This window comes from Cucurbita pepo, chromosome 5 (assembly GCF_057944985.1).
Source record: "Cucurbita pepo subsp. pepo isolate OVF chromosome 5, ASM5794498v1, whole genome shotgun sequence".
Lineage (NCBI taxonomy): Eukaryota > Viridiplantae > Streptophyta > Magnoliopsida > Cucurbitales > Cucurbitaceae > Cucurbita > Cucurbita pepo.
In genome coordinates, this window is record NC_141802.1 from 1,269,921 (window position 1) to 1,281,840 (window position 11,920).

The 11,920-nt window shown below is 38.8% G+C and overlaps 3 protein-coding genes across 3 annotated transcripts; all 3 read right to left on the bottom strand.

Moving 5' to 3' along the window:
- Nucleotides 1-898: 898 nt before the first annotated feature.
- On the bottom strand, nt 899-4,798 carry LOC111795823 (monocopper oxidase-like protein SKU5). Its single transcript, XM_023678415.2, has 9 exons — nt 4,446-4,798; nt 4,047-4,156; nt 3,672-3,942; nt 3,430-3,568; nt 2,316-2,682; nt 1,845-2,210; nt 1,683-1,761; nt 1,376-1,575; nt 899-1,284 (listed from the first exon to the last, which is right to left on the bottom strand). Exons 1-9 carry the CDS (start codon nt 4,584-4,586, stop codon nt 1,182-1,184), a joined length of 1,776 nt encoding a protein of 591 aa, XP_023534183.1. The 5' UTR covers nt 4,587-4,798; the 3' UTR covers nt 899-1,181.
- Nucleotides 4,799-6,164: 1,366 nt separating this feature from the next.
- LOC111795943 (Aldolase superfamily protein) lies at nt 6,165-9,109 on the bottom strand. The gene is made up of 13 exons (XM_023678587.2): nt 8,966-9,109; nt 8,771-8,882; nt 8,604-8,682; nt 8,424-8,499; nt 8,236-8,319; nt 8,043-8,147; nt 7,847-7,927; nt 7,679-7,743; nt 7,186-7,255; nt 7,021-7,098; nt 6,841-6,938; nt 6,604-6,739; nt 6,165-6,470 (listed from the first exon to the last, which is right to left on the bottom strand). The coding sequence occupies exons 1-13, from the start codon at nt 9,035-9,037 to the stop codon at nt 6,324-6,326; spliced, it is 1,203 nt and encodes a 400-aa protein (XP_023534355.2). The 5' UTR covers nt 9,038-9,109; the 3' UTR covers nt 6,165-6,323.
- On the bottom strand, nt 8,966-11,899 carry LOC111795942 (beta-ketoacyl-[acyl-carrier-protein] synthase III A, chloroplastic). Its single transcript, XM_023678586.2, has 8 exons — nt 11,551-11,899; nt 11,149-11,297; nt 10,664-10,800; nt 10,346-10,451; nt 10,146-10,264; nt 10,008-10,072; nt 9,713-9,935; nt 8,966-9,644 (listed from the first exon to the last, which is right to left on the bottom strand). The coding sequence occupies exons 1-8, from the start codon at nt 11,742-11,744 to the stop codon at nt 9,423-9,425; spliced, it is 1,215 nt and encodes a 404-aa protein (XP_023534354.2). The 5' UTR covers nt 11,745-11,899; the 3' UTR covers nt 8,966-9,422.
- Nucleotides 11,900-11,920: the final 21 nt, after the last annotated feature.

Below are 11,920 nucleotides of genomic sequence, written 5' to 3' on the forward strand. Positions count from 1 at the left end.
ATGGTACTTGGTTGATGGGTACTGTATTTTCAACACACATAACTATGTACAGTTCTCAGTTTTTGATTGATCATAAGAGTTCGTTGTATTCAAAATCTGTCAGTGTACTTGTCTCTTTTTTGTAACATATCTCCCACCACTTACCACTACTATTCAACTATATAATATATATATATATACACACACACAAACACACACACACAGTTTGTTTAGTTCTTCTTAAGCTGAGAGAGTTGAAGGAAAATGTTAAGAATATGTGATTGAAGAAGGAAGATCCATTTGGTTTATTAATCTGATGAAGAACTGATACCCACTAAATTGCAAAGTTCATCCAACATAATAAGATGCTTCCCTTCCCCAACACAACAAAGATTGGATTTTGGAGGGAAAACAGAAAGAAAAAGGAGAGTAGATATCAGGTAACATAACATTCATTCGTCCTGTTTGACATGAATCTTTATATGGCAGATAAGCGTGAGTTGTAAAAGCCGAAAAGCAATTATTGAAAGAAAAAAGGCCTTTCCTCAACCAAAAAAGCAATTATGGTTGTCTTTTGGAGGGTTAGATTAGAACAAGATGAACAACTCTTCAACTTCAACTACGCCATGGTAGCATGCATGCTCGCTCCAGCAGTTACACATTTCAGCTTTCGGTTAAAGCATTTTCTTATCAAAAGAAGAGACTCTGAGTGAGTGCATACTCATTTTTCAAAAAAAGGGTTCTTTTTAGCAGTGCTGAGAATGATGATGAAGGAGAGACAGTGGCATAGGTCTCAGTGGTTGCTTGAGAGGAGAAAGATGAGCCCTTGGTGGATCTCTCTCAAAGGAAAAGAAATTTGGGTTTGTATCTGTTTAGTTACTAATCTTTGTTAATACAGCATCATGAAGCAATCCAAGTGTGATGATAAACGACGCGTGAGAAAGCAGTGGTAATGAGAATCGATGAATCGTTATCGGTACAGTTTCGTGTATTCATGACTCAAGAATTAAAAGAATGATGAATCCAAATCTAATGAACAAGGAAAACCAAAGATACATCCTTCTACAGCATGCACATGGGAAAGAATGCTATGCAAAAATCATGAAAGACAGGGTATCCACAAGACTTACAGACCAAACTTAACAAGACGCCCGACGACTTTGAAAACTTACGTAACACGAGCAGGCATAGAGCAACGATGCTTAGTGCAAAGCAGAGATTACAGTGGAGATGATCGTTAGCGTAGTGAGTAACATCTTCCACCGATCGCCCATGATCGAAATTGCAGAAGAGATATCTTGTGGCCTGAGTACACATGAAATAAGTAAATAGAGATCAGAATCATTCAAGGTTTCAGTTTACAAGAGATGGGTTAGATATATATATGGTTCCTTACTTCTGTAATTTACTAAGTTGACCGCAAAAGAGTGCATTGTCTGGCATAGGTAGTTCAGTTTTGTTAGTAGCCTCAGGATTGACAACCCGAATATACGTCTCTTGCCCGAGATACCACGAGTCAAGATTTTCTGTTCTGATGTTCCAAACTCCCACATTGTCAAGAGATATCAAGATGGCCGTCCATGCTCCAGGATAAACCTAGACCGGGAAACGAACGAGTCAGGGGATGCAACAGAATATGGCAGATATCACATTCTGGGCAGGACCATTGAGGTTTGTTTGAGGAGACTGCAGAAGAGACATACCTGAATTGTTGAGCGAGCTATTCCATCCCACTTATTGTACGTGCCCCGGCTATTCTCGGTCCACTCGCCATAGTCCATCCTACATTCATTCCATCACTGATCGAATACAAAAGTAACCATGGCCCAAGACTCGTGCTCAAAAACATAAATGACAAAACATACCCCACGACGAAGAAGGCGTATCCGTTCATGTGATAGCTCTGCATCTTGGTGTCGTTGTTTTGCAATATAACCTCCATAAACCCTCTATATGTTCCATTAATCACTGATGTCTCAGCTTTTGGCGGTCCTGTAAGTGGCCTGGTGGGGAAGTCAAGCTTATAAACACCCTTCAACTTGAATTGGTCTGCCAATCTGATAGGTGTGGATGGATTGACAAACGAAATACCACTCAGCGTAGTTCGTCGTTTGCCATCGATCATCACGGGAGGCTTATTCTTCAAGACGTAAATCTCAGTTACATTAATTGAGCCATATCTGAATGATCCTTGAGGGTTGGGACGAGCACCACTAGCAGATACATTCCATCTGCACAATGTGTCAGCCAATTTCTTAGAAAGAAAAAACAATAACCATGCCAATTTCTCAGAACTTGTATGTTCTTCCATAGTTTCAAATTTGTTTTGGACAAACCTGATTGATCTCGCCTGGTTCATCGAGAAAGTTTTATCAAATTCATCATTTGGTGCCTCTGGAAGGGGACCTGCTGCCTTTCCTTTGGAGTTAGAGTAATGCAAGATACCAACACCAGTAACTCTTTTCCAAACAGATTCATTGACAAACCGAGCACTAGCTACAATGTAATAATCAGTGCTCGCGTTCTGATCCATGGTTACCAAAAATGAATATGATTGTCCAACGTGTATATCTAAGCTAGTATAGTTCTGTTGCACGGTATATGACCCCTCTGTTTCTGCTAAAAGAAGATTGTGGTTTTGGATCCTAAAGTTCAGACTGGTAGATATTCCAACATTGTGTACCCGAATTCGGTATGTTTTCCCTGTTCAACATCAGCAGATAAGCCATCAATCTTCAAACATATCCACCATAAGCAAGGACTTGCCGACAACGTTAAGGATTATAATAACCGAAATCTAAGCTAACAACTTATTTTCTTGATATCAAGTCGGTCAAACGTATATTCAAGATTGAAGGAACGGTTGGTTAGTTGACATGCACATAATTGACATAATAATAACTCGAGCTTTAAAGATCCTATAATAGGAGATGCAGGCTCCCCTGAACATGAGGGTGAGCCTATTAGAAGTTTTTCTTCGAAATTAATTTCGGCGAATCTCTAAAGAGATTGCCGTGCATGGAGCCTACTGGCTACTACTACCCCACATCAGTTGAGATTAAAGCTAGTAGTCTCATTTTCAAAGCCCCTTAAATGCATCACAAGAATGATTTTCCTTAGGAGAAAACTGAGAAAATAATGCAAGATATTGCTTGAACATGAAGGCGTCCCCAGACCCCACTAGGAGTTAAAGCCCTGCTCGCTCATTGAGTGTCATTCAGGTTCATCACCTATAAAGATGGACCCAAACAAAATAGACTTAGGGATTGCCCTCTCAGGCTTGAACCTATATGGGACATCATCAAGCATCTAAAGTAGAGGTCGATTTCGAGGAAATACAACTTAAAGTGATTACTACTAGGTTGTAAAGAATGCACAAATTATACCAAATTCATAGTAAGCCCACCATTCTTTTTCTCTTAACCTACTTAGCTGAGGTATTAGAGCTACCTGGATCGACTTCAATTGTTTCGTGCTCGATACCATCAGGGACTAGTGTATCGTTATATCGGTAGGGACCTTTGCCATTAATGAGAACACCGTGTGGCATTCCAAGATCCTTCCCTCCATCAAGCGTTTTCCTCAGAGCCTAAATACAAATCCAAAATGTATCAATAACGAGCACATTACATTCTAATTACAATGCTGCAATTAGCCAGACCAGGCATTTTGTTCCCTTAGCTAACACTAACCGTGTGATTCGAGGTGTACCAATCACCAATCAAAATTGTAATATCCCCATCTGGGGTAGCAAAAGGAATGGGGATTATAGGCCTGTTGTTAATAAAGAAGCCACCGAATCCACCGGACGCTCGCTGGAAATGGAGTGATGGAAAGTAAAAGAAGCTCCCTATCTGATCCTTGACTTGAAACTGGTAAGTCCAGTTCCACTTGGGAGGAATTGGACAATTTGTTCCAAGAACTCCATCTTGCCATGAACTTCTCCGTTGTTGAATTCCAGACCTATTACCACACAAATATCAATCATTCCATTCTCAAACTATCTCTACAATCATAAATCAACATAAAATGCCACAGAGTTGACTAAATTTATAATTAAACAATACCAATGCATGAGAAGGCTCTCATCCAGCTTGTTCCTCACATTGACAACTACATTGTTGTTAGTAGTTACATTGATAGTAGGACCAGGAAACTTCCCATTTATTGCAATAACCTGCAAAACCCAAGGAAGAAATAAATAAATTGAAAAAGAAAAAAAAAAAAACTAGAAAGAAATGAAGATTTAGTCTTCCTTGAGTTGCTCTCAGTTCAATTCCATCAATGTACTCTGTTTCTCCAAAACATATCAGCATATAAAGAAGATCTAGAACTAAAAACCCAAACATTCTTAAAATCCAACACGAACCCATCTCCCACGAAGCTAAGGAGAGAATCCAGAACAGGAAAAACAGCAACATAGCATAAAAAATTGCAGAGTGAAAGAAGATGGAAGGAAAATAGACCTGTTGAGGGACTCCCAGAGGAGAGGCAGTGATGTAAGAGACTTCAAAATTAAAGAAAGCAAACGGATCTGCAGCCGAGGAGAGGGTCACAAACAGAGCAATGGGGAGGAGAAAGAGCGATAGGAAAGAAAACGGAGCCATTCCACAGAATCTTTGGTGGGTGATGAAAGACTTGACTGGGGAACACCTCTGTTTTACATTATCTGGGGAGAAGAGCTTCGAGAAATGGAAGACAGTGGAAGGAAAGAGAGAGAAGAAGAAAAGAGAATAGGAAAAGGAATCGAAAACGGCTATATTTGTTCACTGCTTTTGATAGTGGAAGATTGCAGAGTTTTGCAGTGATTTTAGCTATAAGAAGAGGAGAGCGTGAAAGACAGAGCAATTGCGTTGGCTATTGTTTTTTCTTTTTTCTTTCAATTATGGTGCCTTGGTTCTGTCGGTAACCGGTCGCCTCCCAATACCCCCAACCCCCGTTCGAACCAACAGTCTGGAAAAGAGGCCCAGAATTGGAGAGAGAAACCCAGTTGTCGGTAACACATATTTACGCGCGCGTGTAACCAATGCTGTTTTATCATTTATTTTGTATTTAATAACTCTTATATATATATATATTATTATTATTTTTTTTTTTTTGGCATGGCATGGGCATTAAATCAAGTCCATTGGAAGGGAAACAAAATAATAAAGAAATTAAATAAAATAAAATAAAAAATAAAGAGCGGAGGAAAGGGGAGATGACAACGTATGTAAATAAAATATTGGATAACGTTTAAATCTGTCTAAGAGCGGCACGTGATTGCCAGCCGTGCAGCATTTTGTTTCGGGTCAAGAAATGTGGGCCCCACCATAAATGTCGAGGGGTGTGGGCCCCTCTTTGGGATTCAAGATTCCAAACACACTGTTTGGTTTAATAATATAGTTTCTTGTTGTTAATTAAACCTCGTACCATTTTTTTTAAAAAAATTACAGGTAAGATGGAGATAATTAAATAAAAGCAACTCATTAATACATTTATTATTTATAGAATTCATTTTTAAAAAATAAACTAATTATAAAAGGGAAGTTTATTTGATTTTTTAAAATTAATGCAAATTGTTTAACAGACGGCCCAATAAATAATGGGCCTAAAGTTCAATAGAAGCTCATATATGTGATCCACATTTTTTTTATAGAATTCATTTTTAAAAAATAATTAAATAAAAGCAACTCATTAATACATTTATTATTTATAGAATTCATTTTTAAAAAATAAACTAATTATAAAAGGGAAGTTTATTTGATTTTTTAAAATTAATGCAAATTGTTTAACAGACGGCCCAATAAATAATGGGCCTAAAGTTCAATAGAAGCTCATATATGTGATCCACATTTTTTTTATATAATAAATAAAAAAGTAATTAAAAAAAAAAAACCGTCATAAACATTTTTTTAAAATTTAAAATCCATCAATTTTTTCCTCGATAGTATGATATTGTCCACTTTAAGCATAAACTCTCGTATGCTTTGATTTTGGTTTCTCTAAAAGACTTCGTACCAATAGAGATAATATTCCTTACTTATAAATCCATGATCATCCTCTTAATTAGCCGAGGTGGGACTCTTCTCCCAACAATACTCTCCCTGAAAAGTCGGCAAACTTGCAGAAAAGTGCAAACAGATTGACTCGAACGAGAAGCAGCAGCTCCAGTCATTTGGGACAATTTGTTCAAAACAAAAATCTGAAACCAAAGCTTATAAAAACATCTTATTCTAACATTTAAGTTGTACTGGAAAAGCAGGAGTTGCAGAACAGAGTTATTAGAGGATTCTCAGACATAACCAACCATCCCCCTCTTTATTCATGAAAAGGCAACATTGTCCAGATAGTAAACTCAAGCTTCATACATTAGGGGGTGGCCAAATCTTCCCAAAAAGCTCCTCAACTCTCTTGGTTTGATCAGCATACCCTTCCAGTCCAGTAGCCAGTAGCTTCAAAGCTGCAGGCCCCATTCCTGAAGCAACGCTTAATTGGTCCCACTTTTTAACCTGAAAATGTTGATTAATATACCATTGTTATAGATTTCTACGTCTTCCTATGACATTTCTCGACATTCCATTCATATTATAAAACATTTAACGTGCGAGTAGAATAGGAGAAGTTCAAGGAAAAAAAGTGGACCTCTTCGTCGCTGAAAACGTAATTAGCTGCGGATTGCGGGGACAGCTTCCTAATGAACGAGAACTTGTCGTCTGGATCGGTAACAGATTCTTTAAGGGACTGTAATACCTTCAATGGAGCAATTATGTAATCCACGCTGAAGGGATAAAGAATTGGTTTTGTTAGTAGAAGTGCTTAGAGAAGTACCATGATTTCATGAATTTTTCGGTAGAAGAAAGATGAGTTCATATGATTTACCCCAGAAGACTGAACAGATCTTGCTTGTTCCTAACAGCTGCTGCCATCAATTTTGATTTGTATCCATATTTGTGAATGTAGTTGTAAGCCTTTGTCACCTGCAATAATGAATAGACCATTATATAAGTATTCTTAGTCCATTCCTGTTTATGTGAACATCATTATCCAAAGTCAACTAACCAAAGCCAACCCAGGATCCTCTCCTCTTTTGAGAGCAGCTTCGATTTCGGGATCACCGGAGTGATTGCGAGCCCAATCCTGAAACGTAGTTAAGTACATCAGAAAGGTTAAAAGAATCAGCAAGACAATGTTCTGATTGATATTATAAAGTGGTAAGACAATTACACGTAGGCGACCAACAAAAATCTGAATGACAGAGGCACCAGCTTGGGCTGCAGCTGCTGCTTGAGCAAAACTATACAAACATGGAGAGGCCGTCAACAAAATTGAATGATAGTCACGTTTTAATTGAGACCTACAAATCTTCTTGTTTTTGTTTCATCTAATTATCTTGCCCGACATCGGTTTGGGAACAGATAATGTAACAGCCCAACCCCACCACTAGCAGATATCGTCCTCTATGGGCTTTTCCTTTCAGGCTTCCCCTCAAGGTTTTTAAAACACATCAGCTAGAGAGAGGTTTCCGCACTCTTATAAAGAATGTTTCGTTCTCCTCCCCAACCGATATAGGATCTTACAGATAATTTCACTATACAAACACTTCCCACAGCATTTAGATCACAAGTAAATCTAATCCAGGATAAACGAACAACAAAGGTAAAACTAATCAATATGCATACAGGCTTCAAATCTTTTACGTTCAATGAGATTAACGTACCTGTAGACAAAAGTCAAATGTGTTTGTATTCCCTCAGATTCCAACAATCTTGAGGCCTCGATTCCCTATGATATCGAAACCATTGGTTTGCAGATCAGTATATTTACCTCAAGTCGAATTCTCACAATCAATATTACGGTCTGTTCGGTTCAAAAAGTCAGAATTCACCTGCCAAGTTGATGGAATTTTGAACAGCAGCCGCTCAGCAGGAACATTAATTTCATTGTACAATTTCAACAGGTCATGCACCTTTGGTCCACAAACAAAAAAACCTATAAGATGTATATGTACAAGAGGCCAAACATCCAACATCCCAGTAGACTAGGCATATTTGAAGTTATCTGAGACTTAAACAAGGATAAACCTTTCTGATAATGCCATGTGTGTCATAAGCAACACGCGCATCCACCTCGGTTGAAACACGTCCAGGAACTAGTTTCACCAAATCACCACCAACGTTTACTAGAGCCTGCAAATCGAGACCCAACTTACCATTTGTTGATCTTCACAAAATAGCAAATAATCTCCAACAAGTAAGGTAAAAAGAAACAAGCGACCTTGTTAAACATGCAGGAATATTTCAATTCAGGGTTGTCTATCCCAAAACATTCAGAATCCGCCAATGCCATATCAACCGCATTCTGTAGGATATCACAAACTTCCAAAATGACACACAATAAACGGAGCCTTTGTTTAAATTCTGTAATTATTGTCTAAGACAAAGAAAAGAATGCTGAATGGGTACCCTAAATATGGTATCAGGAAGGCCACATATGCCCAGAAGGAGAGAAGAGCTGACGGTAGCAGCAGTAGGAGGAAACCTGCAGTTCCAAAGAGAAACATAACCCACTAATCCAACCAAGCTACACAAAATGAAAAATGATAAGGCTTATCAAGAACGATAGTGTATAATTAGTTCATTTACTTCTCGAAATCATCGAAAACGACGGTGTCAGGAACGATCTCACTGAAGCTAGAAACAGCATCCAGCTCAGTTCTCAAACCTGAAAACAAGCAGGCAAGAAGCTAAATGCAGTGCGGGCGTTGTTGAGCTCAAATCACACAGAAGAGGGTAAAAGGAGAGAATCGAACCAGTGTCGAGTGACGAAGAGAAGCCGGCGGAAGCACAAATTAGAGAAAGAGATCTACGAGAATGGGGAATTAGATTGATGGGTCTGAATCCAACTGAGAACCCCAATCTTTTCTGATAACAACAATTGAAGCTTTCAATCAGAGCTATGGAGTAGAGAATTCACGATTGCAAACGAAAGTCAAAAGGGGAGATACCTGAAGAGAGGAAGAAGACGACGGCAACGGCGAAAGGGTTGCAGACGGCGGAGATTGCAAAGAGAGAGACATTTTGGATTTGCGATTGAGTGAGTGAAACAAAGACCGTTATTATTACAGATCAAGAGCTAGTACAGCGAGTACTACACCCGGATAATTTAAGATTAAATCCTTAATTTAGTTTTTATAGTTTAAAACAAATCATTAGCTAATTACAAGCTCACTCTAATTCTAAAAATTAATTTTATCTAATTACAATGACTAATTCTTAAGATTTAAACATTATAAAAACTAAAATTTAATTTTATTATGATCATTTATTTTTAGAGCAACAGAAATAGCACCAAATTATTAATGAAAGTTCAGTTCTTTGTGCTCCAAATCTATAAGCCAAGCTAGTGTTATTGTTGTCATTGCAGCATATCTCAAAATCTGCAAGAACATGTGTTTTTGAGCTTCAACGCCATCGAATAATTGCAGACGCCCAGGTTAGACCAGCTCCGAAACCTGAAGCTGCAATCAAGTGTCCTGCTTCCACCCGCCCACTTCGAACAGCTTCGTCCAGTGCCAATGGAATCGAGGCTGCGCTCGTGTTACCGTAGTTAGCCACATTCGATATCACACGCTCCGATGGAAACTCTAAACGTGTTGCGACTGCGTCGATGATCCTTTGGTTTGCCTGCATATTTATAAATCAGCAGCATTGTAGAAATCTTGGAAAAGAGATGGATGATAAGAAATAGATACCTGATGTAACAACAACCAATCAATGTTTGATGAACTGAGACAAGCTTTTTGAAGAGCAGCCTCGATCGACTGTGGCACGGTGCGAACAGCAAATCGAAATACCTCTTTGCCATTCATCTGCAAACAAGAATACGTGACGTTTTTCGGAGGAAAACCGATCAGGGAGACGTTAGAACCCAATTTTTGATTCACTTCTTTTTCCTTGATCCCAGCATTCAAATGCCTGTTCCACCATTTACGTTTCTAATCATATGGAATGATGAAATGGAATAAGGAAGAATTCAGAGAAGCACACCTTCGGCCATCCCCATCACTATGCAAGTCAAAACCAAATAAACCATCCTCCTCAACATCACATGCCTGAAACCAAATCAATTATGAAATGAATTCTTAAGCTTGCTGTTGTATACCGATCCGAGTATCGAACTTTTACCTGCAATAGTACAGCACCAGCACCGTCTCCGAAAAGAATACAGGACGATCTATCAGACCAGTCGACGTAACGAGAAATGGCATCAGCACCAATGACAAGAACATTAGAAAATCCACCTCCTGCAGTTTAAGGTAGTTTAGTGTTTTATAATGCAAGTCAAAATATGATCCAAGCAACAAGACCAAATCAGGATTCTTTACCCCTTATGTGACAAGCTGCTGATACTAAACCCAGTAGAAATCCACTACACGCAGCTGTTATATCATACGACAGAGGATGTCTTTTACAACCAAGAGCCTTTTGGATCTGAGATGCAGTAATGCATAATTAGAAAAGCCGCTACCAGATATTGTCCTTTTTGGGCTTTCCCTTTCGATTTGTTATCGAAAGAGCTGCAGGTTAGGAGATACAAAACGAACCAGCCAATAAAACTCTTGGCTGGTTCATATGACCTATCTCCTCTGCTTCATATCTATTATTAATTCAATATTGGGATAAATGATGTACTGAACTCATACCTGTGAAGCAGAACCAAAAAGATCCTCTGGTGTTGAAGTGCACATTAATATCAAGTCTACATCATCAGGATCAACCTGAGCCATTTGTAGAGCTCCCCTCGCTGCCTCTGCTGCCAAACCTATCAGGCTATCTTTTCCTGTGAAACGGACGAGGAAAGCTTTAAATCTTTGAAAATAGAAAGCCATGAAGCTGTTGAGTAAGCAAATGGAAGGCAACTTAGAAAACTAGGACCCCATAAAGAAGAATCCCTATACCCAACGGTACCGATACGCCCGAAAGTCGAGAGGGCTTGATCGTATACAAAGAAATCATATAATGAAGGGAAAATAACTGCTAGTAAAATCCATATAGCAAGTTCAAGAGTAAGCTAAACGAATTTTTACAAAGGATCGACCAAAATATTCAAGAACGATAGCTAAAGTCTAAAAAGTGAGTGAACAAAGTAATGTAAATGTTGGTAAGTTGTTCATTTGATTGCACACACCTGCAATCACCCGTCGATTGCGAATCCCAGTACGAGCAGATATCCATTCATCATTTGTGTCAACCCATTTGGCAAGATCATCGTTTGAAATCTGTAAACTTGGAACACCGGAGCCACACCCAACTAGCTTACACCCTCTACTGACAAGCCTGTAAAAGAACATGTTTGTCTTTTTAGTGCCACGGTCTGAATCACCATAAGATCATCTACACCATTTTCAACTAACTGAAACTCCCCTTCCAATTAAATACACAAAATATCAAATGCAGCCCATCTATAACCTTTCTTTAGCTAATCCACACAATCCATTCATGTAATAAGCTCCAGTAACAAGTCCTAGACAATGCAGGCAATCTCAGAACCACATAAAGATTGAAGATGAAAAATGAGAAACAGATTTACCTAGGCATCCGAGATTGAGAAGGAGACGCTCCAGAAGAAACCGTCTCTGCCCCAGTGGAAGCAGAGCAGAATATTACCTTATTAGCTACTCCACCATATGATCCAAACCCACATCGAAAATTGCCCCCTAAGAACGAATGCCTCGTCCTTAGACTCGGAGCTGATGTTGCAAAAAGCCCTGATGCATTAACCATTTCACTAAACACTCGAAACCCACAAGAAAAAAACAGAGAGAGACTTGGAAAAGCTACAAGAACTCAAAGAAAATGAAGAATGGGAAAAAAACAGCATCTAGAACCCAATAGATGCAGCTGAAAATGGAAGGAACAGACATGCGTTGCCTTCCCCTGGCAAGATTTGATTTTTCATT

Bases quoted from the DNA above. Each gene is read 5' to 3' on its own strand.
- LOC111795942 (XM_023678586.2), bottom strand. From the start codon at position 11,744: ATGGTTAATGCATCAGGGCTTTTTGCAACATCAGCTCCGAGTCTAAGG. The intron at 11,298-11,550 runs GTAAATCTGTTT...GTTCTTTTACAG, and splicing joins TCTCAATCTCGGATGCCTAG to GCTTGTCAGTAGAGGGTGTA. The intron at 9,645-9,712 runs GTATCTATTTCT...ATAAATATGCAG, and splicing joins ATTGGTTGTTGTTACATCAG to GCAAACCAAAGGATCATCGA.
- LOC111795943 (XM_023678587.2), bottom strand. From the start codon at position 9,037: ATGTCTCTCTCTTTGCAATCTCCGCCGTCTGCAACCCTTTCGCCGTTG. The intron at 8,320-8,423 runs GTACCCATTCAG...GATATCCTACAG, and splicing joins TTCCTGATACCATATTTAGG to AATGCGGTTGATATGGCATT. The intron at 6,939-7,020 runs GTTAGTTGACTT...TCATTATTGCAG, and splicing joins AGGATCCTGGGTTGGCTTTG to GTGACAAAGGCTTACAACTA.
- LOC111795823 (XM_023678415.2), bottom strand. From the start codon at position 4,586: ATGGCTCCGTTTTCTTTCCTATCGCTCTTTCTCCTCCCCATTGCTCTG. The intron at 3,943-4,046 runs GTATTGTTTAAT...GTGTGGTAATAG, and splicing joins GAGAGCCTTCTCATGCATTG to GTCTGGAATTCAACAACGGA. The intron at 3,569-3,671 runs GTTAGTGTTAGC...ATTTGTATTTAG, and splicing joins GGTACACCTCGAATCACACG to GCTCTGAGGAAAACGCTTGA.